The sequence below is a fragment of the Phyllobates terribilis genome, unplaced genomic scaffold, assembly GCF_046119375.1.
Source record: "Phyllobates terribilis strain yellow unplaced genomic scaffold, ASM4611937v1 Scaffold_1__5_contigs__length_1240528914, whole genome shotgun sequence".
NCBI classification, from domain to species: Eukaryota; Metazoa; Chordata; class Amphibia; order Anura; family Dendrobatidae; genus Phyllobates; species Phyllobates terribilis.
The window spans coordinates 994347940-994364020 of record NW_027362761.1 but is presented as its reverse complement, the minus strand read 5'-3'; the positions used below and the strand labels follow the sequence as shown (position 1 = coordinate 994364020).

The 16081-nt window shown below is 42.3% G+C and overlaps 1 protein-coding gene across 8 annotated transcripts in view; it reads left to right on the top strand.

Annotated features, from left to right (window-relative positions):
• Positions 1-16081, top strand: part of WDR17 (WD repeat domain 17) — a 166199-nt gene that overhangs the window by 132424 nt on the left and 17694 nt on the right. For 7 of the 8 annotated variants that reach the window (XM_073643767.1, XM_073643745.1, XM_073643736.1 and 4 more), the window contains 5 exons: positions 2432-2571; positions 6775-6795; positions 10264-10375; positions 13695-13836; positions 14196-14298. In XM_073643767.1, coding sequence (XP_073499868.1) covers positions 2432-2571; positions 6775-6795; positions 10264-10375; positions 13695-13836; positions 14196-14298 — 518 coding nt within the window. The remainder of the gene's footprint in view (positions 1-2431; positions 2572-6774; positions 6796-10263; positions 10376-13694; positions 13837-14195; positions 14299-16081) is intronic. The other variant, XM_073643728.1, reaches the window with a different exon arrangement.

Below are 16081 nucleotides of genomic sequence, written 5' to 3'. Positions count from 1 at the left end.
GGAACTAAATCTATGAAGTTGTCTGCGCTCTAGCTACACTGTAAGGATTCACATCTCATCAGCAAGCCATGCCACCAAGTGGAACACCAACTGAAAGTCTACCGGGAACTCTCGGATATACTTCTATTTTCCAAGTCACTCACTGTAATGATGAAATAATGCGGGTATAGGACAGCAGCACCGAAATGAGGTTCCCCAAGGCTCTGACTGCCTGCATTGTACGACTATAAGGCCTCGGCCCTACTATCAGTATTCGGTCAGTATTTTTTCTCTGGAGTGGGAGCCCAAACCAGGAGTGGGTGATAAATGCAGAATTGGTGACTTGTTTCTATTATACCTTTTCTCTGATTGTTCCTCACCTGGTTTTAGCGCCCACTCCTGAGAAAAAATAGTGACCGAATACTGACCAAATACTGATAGTGGGGCCGTGGCCTTAGGGCTCATGCAGATGTCTGAGCAATGACCGCATCGCACGGACTGACCGCAGGTCTCCTGACCTGAGCGTGACAGCTTCATATATTTCTATAATGTCGTCACGCTAGTATGGAGAGACCTGTGGCTAGTAGGTGCATTGTGGTCCTTGCTCTGACTGTGAGGCACGGACATCTACATCAGCCCTAACGAAGTATAGGGGCTAATCCTAATGGCATTGATGGTGACACAAGGATTTTCGGTGACGATTTCCATCACTTTTTATGCCAAAAATAGTGCAGTCCGAATTTTTGCTGTCGGACACTCAGACCCCAATTAAAGGTTAATGATTTTCTCTAGTGACCCAGTAGATCCTTCATTTAATAACATAGTTCCCTATGGATTGTATGTCTCAACAGGGTCACGCTTTCATTTTGGTCCTTTATCCTAGGTTTTAAATATTATTAACATATCGATAATCTTAGACTGTAGAAAATTAGTGGTAATTGCACTGACTGTGAATTTTGCGTCTTACTTGTGACGGCCACCACCTAGCTATTCACTAAAATGTCTATCCAGACTGCATGGTACGAGTTGTACCTCACTCTCCTTATCACATCTCGGGAGGAGGAGTGCAGTCTAGGACTGCTGGTTAGGAGGTCATTGAGGTTAGTGCAATTACCACTATTTTTTATGGTTTTCCCTTCAATTATTAAGGCTTTGGAAATTATCTTGAGAAGCATCTAGCTCTACGTTATATAATGCACATTTTAGAAATTCAAGTTCTATGTCTTTTTGCTATACACAGGAACACAAGAAGAATTTGCCGCAATCCAAAGTAGCTTAAAAAAAAGTGGGTTGTGTATTCACCAAAACAACACCTCACCCTAATATAAGGGTGAGGCCAGGGCTACACGACGACACTGAAATCGCAGCGACACATTGCAACAACGTCTATGGTACTTGCTATATTGACAGTTTCCAGATGTGTTGGATCTTCTGCCATTGATCACAAGTCATATGCGACACACTTGCCTTAGACATCAGTGCAAGCGACATGCGACTTATCTGCAACTTGGCTGTTTTATTTACAAGAAAATCGAATTTCTAAAGTAGTCACACGACAGCAAGTCGTCACACAAATGTGATTGTTGCATGACTGTTCAAAGAATTGTGATACATGTCGCCGTGTAGCTCCTGCCTCACCTGACCCACAGACTTTGAATACTTTCATTATCCCAGAATCTCAATAAATCCCACTAACTTTGAATTTTCTGTTAAGCCTCTGGGGTACATGGTATCATTTGAAGAGTCCCTCCTTGTCACCCCTCCTCACTGTGCACAGTGCCATCCCTATTAATAAACATGAATTTGGGTTCGACCATGTTATGTTCATGCTTTATAAAATGGTCAGGGACCAGTAACTCAACCAGTGTCTTCCTAACTGTATTGGTGCTGACCCAGTCGGTGCCTACATAGAGGAGGCCACATGGACATGGCAAGATGTCCATCACATAATCAGATAGACTTTACTGGAAATCTTCCATCTGTCCTTGGATGGAAAAAGAATCCCCTCTTCATTCTGTTACAATAACCAGTTGAGGCTGAGAAAAGATCCCTTTTTCCTCACCATCGGTCTTGTGTCAGACACCACATCTGTCCAAACCAAGCAGTCTTTTAGGGGTTTTGTCCTCAATAAGACATCAGTAAGGCACCTGGAATTCAGAGACCCCCAGAAAAGTCTCACCCAATTGACAGTGTCACTATCTGAGAGATTTTATCCCTCACGAGTATGTAGACACAAGTGGAATGCGTCCACTTGTCTCGTCTGTCTTTCTTCATTGGTTGTAGCCTATGTGGCTTTAGTACTTTGCCTTTTCATGCATACAGGGCCCGATTCCTCATTTACGCTGTTTTTTTTAGTGTAAAAACAGCTTGAAATATCAACAAATTTTGCAACAAAAATGCTTTGCATTAGTGATTGTGCTGCTACTCTTTGTATTTACTTGCTTTATTCAAGCTAGCCATGGCCAACCTCGTCCGTGGAAACGAGTTAGAACTGGCAGTATGTGTGGGCACGGTCATTGGAGAGGGCGCAACGCAGGCAACTCAATATGCACTGGAGCTCCTTGCAAGAAAATGCATGACGGTAACCACATGGTACGTACAGATTCTAGGCCAGGTGATTATATTGCTTCCTTACCTGTATGTTCTGCTTCTGTTAGTAAAAAAAAGAAAGGAGCAAATCTGTTACCTCGAAGACACCTAATATTGGCCTGAATATTTCTGGCAGTTCAAAAATCAAAGTAAACCTATAAGAAAGAGAGGCTACTGCCAATTCAAATGTAACAAATCTTTATTAGTATATATCCAAACAAATAACAATGGGTAAAAAGGGGAATTCAATGTAGAAAGTACTACACTTACAGGTTACAAAAACTGACCCTTCCCAAAGCAATTGATCCAGTACGGTATTATTACAGTTCTGCAACATAATGTAAAGAGTCCTAATAAGTATATACCATATTTTTCGGACTATAAAACGCATGGGACCATAAGACGCACCCCAAGTTTTGGGGTGGAAAATAGGAAAAAAATATTTTTTATAAGATGGGGGTCCGTCTTATAGTCTGAATAGGTATCTTACCTGGGGGGCGGTGGAGTGGGGGTCACAGGAGGCAGGGTCCCTCAGGAAGCCGGCGGAAGTGGAGGAATGCTGCGATCTTGTGGTGCTCCAGCAGAGGGGCGATGCGGTGGAGCAGGATCGTAAGAAGCAGGGCCCTCTGTTCCCTCCTTCAGGAACCCAGCGGCGGCGGAAGAAGAGGTGAGATTCTGCGGGGCCGGTGTATGGATACCTAAGGTCCTGCGATGCCTTCACATGAGGTAAGAGACATAGCGAATCAAAAATACTATACTACATTTCTAATTAGAGGTATTTGCTAATATTATTATTATTACACCTACTACATATTGGGATAGGATCTTGGAGATGGGAATACCCCTTTAACTTTTTGATGATATTCTAATTTAATGAGATGCACCTGTATGTAATACCAAGGTAATACCAAGTGGCTAAAGTGCATTCAGTGCACGAAGGATCTAAAGCAACAGTGCAGGGCATAGTGCAAGAGAGCAGACCAGCAGATTACAAAACACATCAAAAATGTATACTACACTGAATGACAAGCAGTATAGCCATATAGAATCATATAAAGGGAGGATAGCAATATACAACCTAGAGATGTAGGGCTCTGTACTACAGCTCCACTTTATATAGCACTGTTGCTTTAGATCCAAACCACCAATGACATTTTTAATTATTTATTTATAGATTTTTGAAGACATTCATCACTGTCCTGCTTTGCACTATATACACTTTAGCTAAACTGTATGTAACATTGAGAACTTTTTTGCTCCTTTTTGCAGTGAATGCACTTTAACCACTGGGCATTACATATATCTGTACAAAAAAGCTTAGGACCAATTTATATAATTTGTCTTAGTGGTGGACATGGATCTTATAGTAAGGCCACGGCCCCACTATCAGTATCTGGTCAGTATTCGGTCAGTATTTTTTCTCCGGAGTTGGAGCCAAAACCAGGCGTGGGTGATAAATGCAGAATTGGTGACTTGTTTCTATTATTCCTTTTCTCTGATTGTTCCTCACCTCCGTGGCCTAATTGGACCTCTTTATGCATTCAGCAAAGTTAATTTCCTTGGAGAATAATCTGTAGCAATGCATTGATCTACACTTTTTAGATATATACTTTTTATACTTATATACTGTTACATTTGAACTGGCATTAGCTTCTCTTTCTTATTGGCTTACTGTTAACTTTGAGATTACAGTATGATGAGGAGGATCGCTGTAAGGGCTCGTGCACACACAACTGTTTATATCAGACGAGTGCTATGCATGGTTTTCATAGATAGCACTCGTACCCATGTTATTCTATGGGGCTGGGCACGCGTCCAATTTTTTCCTTGGACTGAGTGGTCAGAGGAAAAAAAAACGATGACGTGTCCTATTTTGATCCAGGTGTCGGATCCAAATCAGCAATGCAAGTCTATGGGTCCATGGAAAACATCGGGCCGCACTCGGGTGACTTCTGATCTGATTTGCACAGACTGAGATAATGGAGAAGATGGAGAAACTTTTTTTTTTCTTTCTCCCCGCTTCCGGAGAAAAATGGATCCCACTCTGATTACAGTGTGATTACCATAAGACCATGTTCACACATTCAGTGTTTGGTCAGGATTTTATCTCAGTATTTGTCAGCAAAAACCAGGAGTGGGACAATCAAAGGAAAAGTATAATAGAAACACGTCACCACTTCTGTATTTATAACCCACTCCTGGTTTTAGCTTACAAATACTGAGGTAAAAAACTGACCAAATACTGAATGTGTGAACATGGCCTAATAAGACAGGTTTTCTAGGATGGAGAGAAAAACAGTCTTGTGCACATGCCCTTAGTGAAGGCACTTAGTTATTTCTCAGTTTACTACGTCCGCGTGCCTTTACATTTGCCTTTTAAAACAATTATCCGGCGATATAGCGAAAAAATTCTACTTCTTTTTATTTTTTAATCCACTCCTAATTTTGGTTTGAAAATCTGCATCCTAATGACATGTGTGAACGCACCTTCATGGCAAGAAAAAACACTGCCATTTTTATGCACTTTTTTAAGCCAAATTCTGTAGTGGAAATGTAAAGAAAGGACTTTAATTTAATAGTTTTTTAATTATTTTTTTTACATATATTTTGCAACATGTTCTGAATCAAAATCCACATAAAAAAACACCCCACATCCTCTCTGAATAGACTTCCTTTTGATTAGCAATGAGAAAACTGCAAAGTGCATATAATGCTGTTTTTTTTCATCTGTTTTTTTTTTCAGCAATGTAAAAGAAGTGACATGCTAACACTCGATTCGGTTCTCTGAATTTGATCACTGATTAATAAACACAGTAAAAATGCCTCACGCAAAAAAACGTGTTTTTTTTATGTTTTTTCCACATGAATTTTTCTAGCTGAAAAATCTACATATAAAACTGTGTAAACAAATCCTAAGGGGAGTGTTCATATAGGGATTTCTGTGGATTTTTTTGGTTGTGCTTTGTGCACTATATTTGTGTTTCCCATTGAAGTCAAAAGAAAGCCTATTCAAAGAGTATTTGACACTTTTACATGTGAATTTTAGAGTTGAATCCCCTCTAAAATCTCCATTTGAGGCCACGTTCACACGTTCAGTATTTGGTGAGTTTTTTACCTCAGTATTTGTAAGTCAACACCATGAGTGGGTGATAAATACCGAAGTGGTGACGTGTTTCTATTATACTTTTCCTCTGACTGTGCTACGCCTGGTTTTGGCTTACAAATACTGATGTAAAAAACTAACCAAATGTATTTTTTCAGCGTTTTTTTTCATTTATTTTTTAACAAATTTTCAGCTGCGTTTTCCTGTACTCGCAAAGTCTATGAGATTTTAGAAATCTCATGCACACATCTTGTTTTTTTGTCCTCGGTATTTTGTCAAATACCTTGGTTTTTGCAAAATGCAGCATGTCACTTTTCAGCGTATTTGAAAGCAATGGTTAGTGCAAAAATGCCGCAAATCCGCAGGTATCAGGTTTTGCTGCGTTTTTGGTGCCAAATCCTGAGGAAGTTGAATCAGGTTTTTTTTTAACTAAACTTTATCAGCACGCACAAGAGACAAATGTACAGTGACAAAAACGTTGGAAAAAACTCAGGAAAACCTGTTTTTTTTTAAGCAACTTCTTCACTGCCAAGGGAGCAGGTTGTGCCTGCGGAAAAAATTGCATCAAGAATGCAGCGTGTGAACATAGCCTAAGGGTATGTGCACACAGTGTCAGATGCTGTGTTTTTAAAAAATGTCACTGACACCAAGTGAACTAAGCCCCCACTAAAAAAGGGGTTTTTTTCAGCGTAACATCCGGCTGTAGATGGGATGCTGATTTTACAGATTGTGTTGTGGAATATGCGTTCAAAACCACATGAACAAAAGCATTGTGCGATCTTACCCTTAATCAGTGTTCACATTAGCGTAATATGGGCGCATTTTTCCGATGGTTTCATAGGATTCATCCAAGATTTATCATTGTAATGTGGGTGAAATAGATCTCCCAGAAAAAAACAATTCTTTCATTTAGGCGACTTTTTATCATGTTCGATTTATTTCAGATATTCCAAGTATGATGATAGAGAGAGAGATAGATACATACAAAAGTACAAAAAGAATAGTCATAGAAATGCAAATTGTCGCTATATGACAAGTGTGAACTATACTGTATGTAATTACTGCTTCCTGTCACATCTTGTAATGTTCTATCTTCCCCGCAGCTTTCCATCTCCAGGATACAGGTATACACATTGTCACTTCATCTGCTAATGAACCATAAGGCCGGGGCTACACGGGGACATGTGTGAAGGGACACTGAAATCTCAGTATCACACTAATGATGTCCTATGGTGTTACATTGCGACCTGTGAACTCCTGCGAGTCACCGCTTGGATATTCTGTAGTTGGTTACAAGTCACAAGCAACTCACTTGCCAGAGACTTTAATACAAGTCACATTCATAGCGTGCAACTTAGTTGTGATTTGGCCTTTTCTGTTACAGCAAAATCACAGTTATGAAATAGTCCCCAACAAGTTGCGCAAATGTTTTCAATGGCGCCACATGTGTGAGAATTGGTGTGGTGTGACACGTGTCCATGTAGCCCCGGCCTAGTACACACTGTAGTGTAGATCAGGCCAGACCCATAACCTTTATATATCATGGTGCTCATGTTCATTCATCTCCATCTAACCACCCATGAGACCCCCAGGCCAGCTCTCAAGTCCAGGGTTCACGGTCCTGTACATACCGCAATGTCCGTGCACAGACCCTGAAGACCTTGTTCTGTCAGGTTCATGCAAATATGTCTCTTTCTCCTCATCACAATAAACATATTTCCTCTTAGATTTTTATGCCATCACTTCCCTTTACTAAATGTCAGCGTGGTTACTGTTTATTCGTGGATATTTCATCTTAGATTGGTGGAAGCTTGAACTTGTTTCCATGTTTAACGCTAGAGACTCTGGTTGTCTGTATCCATCCTTCTGCTTAGAGATGTCATGGCATTTCTTCTCTGAAGAGGATGTCCTGCCTTCTTCTCCTTCTGTAGTCAGGGATACTAACTTCTGTCTGTTTCCTGCTAACCTATCCCAGGAATATGGTGGACAAATGGAAAAATTACGAGTACGGCATCAGATTAGATGTTTTACAGTATGTTACTAGGAAGACATGTTAGAGCTGTGGGCACAAATTTTATTCAAGTAAATTAGGAAGAATCGCTTGATGTTTGATCTGAGATGCAACAGGATAGTAGCGCCCCCCATATACATTAGACAGCTGTCGGGTGAATGATGGTTCAGATGATCGATCAGCGGGCAGCTTTCTCACACAGCTCTCCCATACACTGGATTGCTCGCTCTGCCGAGTGCCCCTGCGCTCTCCACAAGAGCCGATACCAGACAACTCTGGAGGCAGCTTATCTCAGGGAGAACAAATGAATCGTCAGTCTTTCTGGATTCTCACCTTCCCTGACAATCATCTATCGAGGGCCCCCATATACATTAGACTGTCAGCCAAACACTTGCATCCGATGTTAGTCTAATGTGTATGGGGGCCTGAAGGATGCGTTTTTTGCCAAAGTCGTGGCAAATTCATATCTTTTCACTGCAACATGTGAACGCAGCTGGAGGTTATGAAGGTGGATATAGGCTTTAAAGAGGCAATCAATCACCAGGTTTATTCTGCCCCATCTGAGGGAATCACAAAGTAGAGAGTAGTAGAGTAGAGAGAGAGACTCTGATTCCTGACTATATTTTTCTTGTAGAGAGATAAAGGTGGTTCTAGCTTTGTTAAAAACAATCCTTTACTAATGATGATTAAAAAATGGATTCCATATTGCAAAGAAAAGGCAACGCTCACCGGTGTTCTTGTAATGCCTTTCATAAATTCCTTGCACATCTGCTGCACCGCAAGCTGACTGTAGAGTATTCCTATTTATAAATGGCCCCACAGCACTTACCCCACTGACAACTTTTGCACTTACCCCACTGACAACTTTTGCACTTACCCCACTGACAACTTTTGCACTTACCCCACTGACAAATTTAGCTCATGAATTTGAGGACTTCTGCTTTGGCTCCTGCTGCAGCAAATAAACTGGTTTTATGATGGCAAGGAAAATTGGCCAGGCTGCTAAGTTGTGGGTGTGTGTCTGTATTTTAAGCTGTTCTCAGGTAGGGCAGCATAAATATGGTAATAGATTGTATTTGAAAGGGTATTCTCAGGTTTAAAAATGGAGAACGTCTCGATCACTGGGGTCCAACTGCTGAAACGCCCACCGATCCCAAGAACCAAGGATCAGAAGAGAACCGTGTGAATAGTGCAGTGGTTGATCATGTACATTGCCGCTCCATTCATTCTTAATGGGTTTTCGGCACTGATTGATGACTCTCCATTCACACAGGGCTCTTAAGAGCGGTTGGACCTTCAGCAATGGGGAATTTGTTCCATATCCTATAAATAGGGGCCAATTTTCGCTATTCACATTAAGGACCGCTGCGAGCACCATTTACTCCCATTAAAGGGGTATTCTCAGAATTGACTTACAAATATTGATGTAAAATACTGACCAAATACTGAACATGTAAATGTGGTCTAAGGCCAGAGTCCCATTAGCGAATCACATCCGATGCTCTCTACTAATGACTTTCGGCTCCTGCTCTGTTGTGAGTGAGAGCCGAGTGTCAGTGCTCTGTGCTCCTATCCTCTCGCACAGCTGCGGAGGTGACGGAGAAATACATTTCTGCTGTTACTGGCGTCGGCGGGAATCGCACTGCACTCGGGTGACATCCGAGTGCAGTGCAATGTTTCTCTGCAGCATGCTGCGTTTTTTTTTCCATCTGATCGCGATACGATTGGAGCAGGAAAAAAAACACCATTGAGAACACAAGCATAGGACTGAATTGGTACGAATGCAATCTGATTTTTAATCGGATTGCGTTAGTCTGATTTAATCGCAAGTGGGAGCGAGCCCTAAAAGACTTCTGGCTCACACACAGAGCATAGAGTGAGCCGGCTAGCCGGAACCAGAGACACAGGGCTAGGAGAGTACATTTACACACTGACACTACATTACATGCATATGCACACATTTAATAAAAAAATATATTTATATATAGATAGGAGTGCTTGAGTCACCATTAAGAATTGGCAGCACAAAGCCATTCCCTTGTACTGACATCATATACAAGTCTTTACTCCATCGATAAACATTTCTAATAAAGAACTAAATCATGAAGTCTTTGTGATTACAGTATTTTCCTTTTCTTCAGATTAGACCATGTGTTATGGTCTTGGCAACACTGTCCGCTCTGTTTATAGCAGGTTTTTGCCTTATGGCATGGATATATTCTATAACCCACATTCCACACATTACACAGCTCAGGGTTTTATATTGTAGGTTTCATTATTTTTATTCATATACCAGAAGACAATGGTAGACCGATCTAATGTATGGGTATAAGTTTGCTTAAAAGAAAGGAAAAATGCTTCCCTTGTCTTTGCCATGAACCATTAAATGGACAGCAGATCACCAGTTATCCACCCAGTAATAAGTGATCCTGTTAGTATACAAGAGCTTCCTTTTCTTCAAAGTATTAAGAAAGACCATTACCATTTGATGTCCGGCATAAAACTGTGGTGTGAACAAAGCCTCCTGCACATGGCCGTGGTGGGCAATGATCGGATGATGACCCCTATATTTATTCTACAGGGACCTGGCGACAGATCTTCTCAGAATGATACCTGACAATGATCTCTTCCTAGTCAAGCTGTGTGCGTTTTACCCAGGATGCAGTGCGGAAATTAATGACCTACATAGCAAAGTACGTTCCGGAATCCTCTGACTGATATTATCCCATGGGTACTTGATGAATGTGATTCTCTATATACAGGGGTCGTGTTGTCTGTATATAATTTAGGACGTCTCACATGGGTATTGAATTTCTACAAATTGACTGTCTCCAAATGCAGTTCCATCTGCCCGACTAGTGGATGCCGTTATTTTCGTTAAAAAAATCAACCACAATCACATGAAGACTAGGAATTTTATAATGCTGACATTTTATTTGTGCATAGTGTGGTGTTGGGTATAGGGACACTTGCGACTGGTATCGAAGACATTAACGTTTTGACCCATTCCAGGTCTTTGTCAAATAGTTGCTGCAACCTCAGAGTAGATGGTGATTATATTAACACACCTACACTACCCTACATATAGATTTACACAGGTATAGCAAGCAAAAATTTTAATGGGAGTGCTTCTTTAAAGGGGTTGTCCGGGACTTCAACATTGATGACACCCCCACTGATCAGCTGTTCCCGGTTCTGGGCAGAACTGCTCCAGTTACAGAGGTGCACGGCCCAACTAAGTCCACTGTAGAGTGGCCATGGCCGGGTACTGCACATCCACTACCTATTCAAATCATTAAAAATAATAATAATAATTTTTATTTCTATAGCGCCAACATATTCCGCAGCACTTTACATTTTAGAGGGGAATTGTACAGACAATAAAGACATTACAGAATAACAATAATCACATAAATCAACAGATACTAGGAGGAGAGAGGGCCCTGCTCACAAGCTTACAATCTATGAGGAAATAGGGGAGACGCGAAAGGTGGATGGTAACAATTTCTTGTATTGTATGGTCAACCATCAATGTAGTAAATAAGGTAATCACATAATGCTGCATGAACCAGTCACCAACCAGTATGTGAACAAAGACCCAGAGGTCTATTAAGTGCATGGGGGTGTGTGAACAGATGATATGAGGGTCCTGATTTGGAAGGAAATTTTGTATGGGAAAATCAGGGATAGTTAGACAAGTATGGTGAGGTGATAGGCCAGTCTAAAGAAATGCTTTTTTAGGGCACACTTAAAACTGTGGGTATTGGGGATTAATTGAAGTGTCCTGGGTAGTGCATTCCAAAGAATTGGCGCAGCACATGAGAAGTCTTGGTGATGGGAGTGGGAGGTTTGAATGATTGAGGATGTTAATCTTAGGTCATTAGCAGAACGGAGGTCACGGGTAGGGTGGTAGACTGAGACGAGGGAGGAGATGTAGGACGGTGCTGAAGCATGGAGTGCTTTGTGGGTGAGGGTGATGAGTTTATATTGAATTCTGTAGCGGATGGGGAACCAGTGCAACGACTGGCACAGGGTGGAGGCATCGGTGTAGCGATTGGCGAGGAATATGATCCTGGTTGCTGCATTCAAGACAAATTGGATAGGTGAGAGTTTAGTAAGAGGGAGACTGATTAGTTGAGAGTTGCAGTAGTCCAGACGAGAATGAATCAAAGCGACAGTAAGAGTTTTTGCAGAGTCAAAGGTAAGAAAAGGTCGAATTCTAGAAATGTTTTTGAGGTGTAGATGACATGATCAACTGAATGATCGGATGTGAGGAGTGAATGAAAGATTTGACTCAAGTATGACCCCAAGATAGCGGGCATGTTGCTGTTGAGTAATTGTGGAGACACACACGGAAATGGCAATATCTGGCACAGATAGGTTAGTTGAGGGAGGAAACGGAGTGCACTTTTGACGGGTTCAGTTTCTGATAGAGGGAGGACAGGATGTTAGAGGCAGCGGAAAGACAATCACTGGCGTTTTGTAATAATTCAGGGGTGAGGTCAAGAGACGATATGTATAGTTGGGTGTCATCAGCATAGAGATGGTACTGAAAACCAAATCTACTGATTGTTTGCCCAAAAGGGGTGGTATATAAAGAGAAGAGGAGGGGGCCTAGGACTGATTATTGAGGAACCTCGACAGTAAGGGGAAAAAGAGAGGAAGAGGAGCCAGGAAAAGATACAGTGAAGGAGCGGTCAGATAGGTAAGAGGAGAACCAGGAAAGAACGGTGTCGTTGAGCCCAATAGAGCGGAGCATCTAAATCATTAGGGGGCAGATGTGCAGTACTCGGCCGTGGCCACTATTCCATCGACGGATCTGTGCAGGACGGTAAATGAGCAGTTCCTGTTGCCGCCGACTTCGGGAATGGCTGATCGGTGGGGGTGCCTGCTGTCTCACCCCCACTGATCAGACATCAATGACCTATCCTAAGGATAGGCCAACAGTGTTAAAGTCCCGCACAACCCCTTTAAGTAGTAATGGATAAAATAAGATGTCATATAAATGTAAAAAGTGGACAAAGCCATATGGATAATGGTAGATCATCTATTTTTCTGGACGAAGATCAGACAACTTTTCTATAATATGCCCAAAAAAGTCCCTCAGAATCCATGTCATGTGACCACAAGCCGCTGAGATGTGACGTATCACATTTTAGACCTGTGGTCTCTCCTCCTCTGTAGACAGGGCTGTGGAGTCGGTAAGCCAAACCTACGACTCCGACTCCCTCATACATGGCTCATGTTTAAGTGATAAATTTACTGTAACACAGATTCATCTCAGCTAAAAGTCTAGACCCTTGGATCAGGAATAGGACAGACATTTCATAACTTTTCCAAATTCTTATGAAAAAAAATATTCCCCACAAACTGCATTGAACTACTGTACCCAATTTATTATATATTTTAGAAGTTGGAGTTGGTCCATTTTATACCGACTTCACCAAAATGGACTCCGACTCCACAGCCCTGCCTGTAGATATATGATATGTGATACATTCACAGCTCACGGTGAAGTGAAGTTTTTTGGGATGGTTGTGGGTGCAGCTGTGACAGCACCAAGCTGGATAACATTGGGCCCTCCTTACAGTTATGTGGGGCTGCTACTTCTATCCAGAGTAGTTAGTTCAGTTTCTATTTGTATAGTAACATCAGTAAAGCCAGAGGGGGAATCAAGGAGTGGTAATATAAAGCGAGATGCAGATGTGGGATCAAAGCTACGACTGTGTAGCAGGAAATCACGGGAGATGTAGTTTTCCTGTGCACACATTAGCCGAATGGGATCGGCCATATTTCTGAAGTGCAGCATGTGAACAGTGCCGCCTCTGCAATTGGAGAACAGAAGTAAAATTTGACAAATGGTATGTTATGTGACATATGTATGATTACAGTAAATACATTTTTTTATGTTGTTGGATAAGAGGTCCACCATATGTGCCATTTTGGCTCAGCTCTTTGGAGCCTTTCTCGAGTGCTATTCCTATTCCCTGCTGCTCTTCTGTGTATTCACAGTGTAACCTGCCAAGTACGGAAGAATGCTCACAACTTGCCGAGGACTGCCATGGAGATGGAGACGTCTTTCAAGCTGTTAAATATTATCTGCTAAGTTCAGAACCTGAAAAGGCACTGCCGGTTGGGATTGATTATGTAAAAGGTACCAAATAATAGTTACTATAGTATTACCTAGTATCACTAGATGTCACGGCTGTTTCTGGTGCAATGACAAATAGAAGCTATTCATCGTGTGTGCTCCCATTGGGTGAAGGGTTTATCTGGGGACCCAAGCAGGAACAGCATATATTTTGTGCAGTATTTTAAGCTTTATTGACCATGACCGTCATGCACGTCGGCTAGTAATGGCGGCCTGAGACTGTTCAGTGAATTAGGGGCATGGTTTTTCTACATGTCAAAGTTCTAAGGTATGAAAATGCTTTTCTCTGCATGTATTTTGTGCAGGATGAAAGGAGCGTTTCTACACTGAGTAATCTGTGTGTTCTGCTTCATTTTCAATAGAAAAAATCAGCAGTTGTGACTGGACCTTGGATTCCATATGTCCAATCCTTGATCTTCTCAGTTACATTAGGACGGAGAGATTAGTACTACATAAATGTAGTGAGTGAGTATTCATTCTCCTGCCTGTACACCTCTGTATACACGTTGATCAAACCCACCTAAATACAGTCTAATGTATATGGGGGTGCCTTTTGCCTCTTCCTCGACAAATGATGCCGGAGGAGATAAGGGTCCGGCGTGTTCGATATCAGATTGCCAATCCTTTTGTTCTCAGTGAGATGAGCCACCACCAGAGGAGTTTGTCTCAGACAACACAGGTGAGCTTGTCCGAGCGAGCGCTCCAGTGTATGGGGGAGTCAGGAGAGATAGCTGCTGGCCGAACAATCATTTGGCTGATAGCTATTTTTTTGGGGACCCCTTAGGCTGTGTGCCCACGATGCGTTTAAGCGTTTCCGCAGCGGCAGTTCCGCTGCAGAAACGCTTAAAAAATGCTTGGTAGAAGGCCTGCCATGTTCCCCAATGATAATCCGCATGTGCTGTGCACATGCTGCGGAAATTTCCGCTGCGGATTATCATTGCGGAAAAATACGCAGCACTACCAATAATTTTGCGGAAGCGCTGCGTTTTCGCCGCCATTGACTTGCATTGGAACACATGGAATCCGCATCACTGCATCTGTACATGCGGATTCCATGCGTTTCAATGTGCTGATGGTACCCGGGTTTGGAGAAGAGGAGACTCTCCTCCGGACCCCGGTACCATAGAACCTGTAAAAAAAAGAATAAAATAAACATTATACTTACCTTCTGATGGCCCCCGGTGTCTTTGTCTCGGCTTGCTGGCAGATCCGGTGGACTCAAGGACCTGCCATGACATCATTTAGTCATGTGACGGGTCACGCGATCGCTGACGTTGGCAGGTCCTTTAGTGTACCGTGAGCTGCCGGCAAGCCGAGACGCATCTGATAAAGACACCGGGGGCCATCAGAAGGTAAGTATAATATTTTATTTTTTACCATTCTTTCGGTCACACTATATAAATCCATGCCGATTGCATGGATTTATATAGTGTGACCAAGTTGTCAAGCACTTTCCAAGTGATGCTAAAATCGCTTGGAAAGCGCTTGACAACCCGCATGCGGAAATGCATGTGAAGAACGCTTCACTTCTGCTTGTCCCTGGCAGGAAAAACGCATGTACAATCCGCATGTACAATCCGCATGCGTTTTTTCTGACAGGGAGATGCAGAAACGCTCAGGAAAAAATCCGGAGCATTTCTGCATCGTGGGCACATAGCCTTACTATTGTCACTGTAGAGGTTTATTCACGGGAGATGACTTTTATGTTCTGAATCCTATGAATGTTAAGATAAAATCAACTGGGTGACCATAGCAAACAACCCAATTATAAAAATCATGGTGAAGATGCTATACAGATGAAAAACTGATCTCGGTATTTTATAAAGACGTTTCTGATTCAGATAAGTCAGTGGTCCAGTATTTTCTAAAAGGGAAGCTGTCACGTGAAAAAACGCTCTTAACCTCCAGATATTGGGTTAATAACGTTCTGAACCTGCCCGGCATTTAGAACCCCGCTGCCGAGACGGAATGGACTTTATTCTTCCTGGCAGCGTTCGGTGTTCAGGCACAGGGGTCGTGCCGGCACTGGTTCAGTCATCGCTCTGTGTATAGTGAGCAACAGCTGTAACTGCACCCCCAGCACTGACTGACATCTGACCCTAATACGGAGCTGCTGTCAGTCAGTGCTGGGGTGCGGTTACAGCCACAGCTCTCTATACACAGGGCGATGACTGAAACCCTGCCGGCACCACCTCTATGACTGAGATCCAAATGCTGTCAGGAAGAACAAAATTAATTTCCTCCCGGC